This window comes from Pteropus alecto, unplaced genomic scaffold, assembly GCF_000325575.1.
Source record: "Pteropus alecto unplaced genomic scaffold, ASM32557v1 scaffold61, whole genome shotgun sequence".
Lineage (NCBI taxonomy): Eukaryota > Metazoa > Chordata > Mammalia > Chiroptera > Pteropodidae > Pteropus > Pteropus alecto.
The window spans coordinates 16467698-16470753 of NW_006434835.1; the positions used below are offsets into that span (position 1 = coordinate 16467698).

Below are 3056 nucleotides of genomic sequence, written 5' to 3' on the forward strand. Positions count from 1 at the left end.
CGCCGCCACCGCCGCCGCGTCCATTCATGGAGCCCCTCTACCCCCCCTACGACCAGCTGGTACCTCCGTACTCGCTTCCGCTTCCGCTGCCGCAGAGCCACACGGGACACGTAGTCCGCAGAAATCAGAGGCGGCAAGTCTTTCGCAGCGTGACCAGGAAGTGATTGTGACGAAAGGAAGCAGCGAGCCAGTCACAAATCAGATAGAAACCGGCTGGGGTGGATGCCAGAAACCCAGCCCCTGGTTTCCTCTTAAGGACCGCCCGGCCGGTCCTGACCCCTCCTTGGAGGAACAAGGAAATCATTCCTGACTCCAGCAGGGGGTGAGGATGAGCCGCGACGCCAGACCAGCCTGTCAGCAGCTTGGGGAGTTATAATACCCGGGTCTCCGCCCCCCCTCCACTCGATTCCAAGGGGGACACGGACACACACACACACACACACACACACACACACACACACACGAACTGCACAGGTAGGGGCTAGGTAGATGCTGAGTCAAATCTGGGGCCCAGCACCCTGGGTGGCTCAGACAGGACGGCAGCGGAGAAAAAAGGACACAATGGGCACAATTAGGTTTTGGCCTTTAGTCTGAAAAAGTGTTGATTGAAAGTGTACAACAGAGAGCAGGTGCAAGCGGCCGGGGCCATGGAGCCGCCAATAAAAAAGAATGTCCTTAAATAAAGTTCACAGAGTAAAAACCAGAACCGCCAGTCCTTCCCTCCAACACAACAGAGCACAGGCACAGAACCGGCGATGAGCCCCAAGGAGCAAGGAGGAAGGAGGCTGGGGAAGACAGCAGAGGCTCCCGGGTTGCTGTGTGGAGAGAGAGCCCTCTTTGGAATGGGCTGAGTAAAGCAACCCAGCTCCCCCTGCACACCTCACAACCACTGCTAAGGCTAAAGGAAAAAGACAAAACTCAGTCTCAGGTCCAGAGGGCTCAGAAAACAGTCTCGGTGGGCAGGGGTCTGGACAACAGCTAGTCCCGCTTGGCCTTCTTCTTGTTGTCACTGTTGCCATTTTCTTCAGCCCCCTCAGTAGAAAGCACCTCCTCCAGTTTCCGCTTGCCACTCTCTGGCTGAAGCTCTGCTGTGTTTCGGGGCTTGAAGCAAATGATGATGCAGGTCATGTTGTCACACCCTGTACCATCCCCAGAAGTGTCTGGTGCCAGGCACTGATCCAGCAGCTACAAAAACAATGGGGTAGCACGGCTTCAGGGTTTGAACGCATATCTAGAAAACTAAAGTCCCACTAGAGGGCTGGCCCTGCCAGACAGGGTGGCAGAAAGAGGGAAATAGGCAACAGGTTTCACAAAACAGCCCATTTGCTAGTCCATGAGGCATAAGGATAAGGCCGAGAAATGAGGGAAGATGGAACTTTTCTAGTCGAGGTTTGGCATCTGTCACTAATGAACGATACTCTCAGGCTCTGGTCTTAGAGTAAAGCTTGTCTGTGCAGACCACCCATTATCCTCTGTCCTGGGACTCACCTCTTCCACAATGGATGACAATAACCGAAGCTCCCCATTTTCATCACGCTGGCTGATCTTTGATTGAATAAAGTCTATAACTTCCTGGCTGCTCATCACATTCCTGGGCAAAAACAATAGTCAGAATTGTCTTTAGTCTCACCAAGGCAGAGCAAAGGAGTACAGACAGAGGCGACAACCTGGGTCAATGTGAACACCCACAGAGATTGTCCTTAGCTCTGCCTCAGGCTCGGAGTCTTGACACCAAGCTGTGTGCCTAGGCTCTAAACCTAGAGCAGCTTGAGTAAAGGTGCTGAACGCAGCCTAGAGGAATGATTAAGCCAACACAGCTCAGAGGCCTACATGAGAAGCAATGATGCAGAAAAAAAGGAAAACTTAAGGCATTCTGCCAGTGCTTACCAAATGCCATCACAGGCAATGACCATGAATTCGTGGTCATCAGTGAGAGTCAGCACTTTGATGTCAGGAAGGGCTGAAATCATCTGTTCCTCAGGTGGCAAGTTCTTGTTTCTCTTGTAGAAGTGGTCTCCTGAAATAAAGAAATAGTTGGTTGATGAGTAGTTTGGGCACTTCCTATAGACTTGTGTTTGAAGCCTTGCCATTCATATTCCTTCTTCACAAAGTTCCATAATCTAGTGGAATAGGGCACCGAGTTCTAGTTTTTCTAGTTCCAGCCTTGACTTTAGGTTGTTGAACCTTATATAAGTCACTAACCTGTCTTTTTCATCATCCAGAAGTACTTATCTTACCTATCTCATAGAGACATTTAAGTGCAGAGGTAGTAGATAGAAAAGTACTCAGAAAGATACAAGGGCTATGAAGATTAAAGCTTGCCACTACATTGTCTGAAATAGAGAACAAGACCCCAGAAATCTTTCCCATAGTTTTCTGGCCCTTACCAATGGCTCTGGAGAGGTTGAGGCCCCCGTTGACTCGCCCGTCCATGGTGACCTTGCCACCAGCATTCTTGATGCGTGCTAGCTCCACTTCATCCTCTGGTTTGTGGTCATAGGACATGTCTAAAGCTTTGCCAGCCTCAGATACCACACAGCGAGAGTCTCCTGCATTGGCTACAATCAACTGCTTTCCTCGTATCAGAGCCACCACTGCTGTTGTACCACTGTCAGAGCCAGGCTTAAGAGGAAGAAAAAGCATCATAGGAGCTTCTGGACACAAGCTCCTCATCAGTGCTCCCCATGCTTTCTCCTCTGACTAGGAGAGTGTCAACAAAAGGAGCACAGATTTTAATCTTTCCTAGGACAACAGCTTGCTCCTTCCCTTTTCTGAAAAATATCTACCCAAAAGACCTAGTTCCCTTTGCAGAATACCCCCATAACCATGACTTCAGTACTAAGATAACAAGGGGATCCCCGCTCCCAAAATCAAAATCAGGGGATTCATACCTGTCTCTTGGTTTTTCTAAATTCATTGTTTCCCTTCCCCACACACCTCTTCTTTGCCTTCCATTCCAGGCACCATCATCTCCTCTTCTTCCTCATCCTCTTCAGCCTCCTCAGTGTCATCTTCATCTTCTTCATTCTCTGCCTCTTCACTGCTGTAGCCATCTT

At 49.8% G+C, this 3056-nt stretch overlaps 2 protein-coding genes across 2 annotated transcripts in view; both read right to left on the reverse strand.

Moving 5' to 3' along the window:
• Positions 1-199, reverse strand: part of ZNF513 (zinc finger protein 513) — a 4071-nt gene extending 3872 nt beyond the window's left edge. The window contains exon 1 of the mRNA XM_025045662.1: positions 64-199. The gene's annotated coding sequence lies outside the window, so the exon portion shown is untranslated. The remainder of the gene's footprint in view (positions 1-63) is intronic.
• Positions 200-566: 367 nt separating this feature from the next.
• The window catches only part of PPM1G (protein phosphatase, Mg2+/Mn2+ dependent 1G), a 17721-nt gene continuing 15231 nt past the window's right edge, over positions 567-3056 (reverse strand). The window contains exons 6-10 of the mRNA XM_015588144.1: positions 2938-3053; positions 2388-2622; positions 1888-2017; positions 1489-1591; positions 567-1185 (exon numbers count right to left, since the gene is read on the reverse strand). Of these exons, the coding sequence (XP_015443630.1) occupies positions 979-1185; positions 1489-1591; positions 1888-2017; positions 2388-2622; positions 2938-3053 (791 nt within the window). The 3' untranslated portion in view covers positions 567-978. The remainder of the gene's footprint in view (positions 1186-1488; positions 1592-1887; positions 2018-2387; positions 2623-2937; positions 3054-3056) is intronic.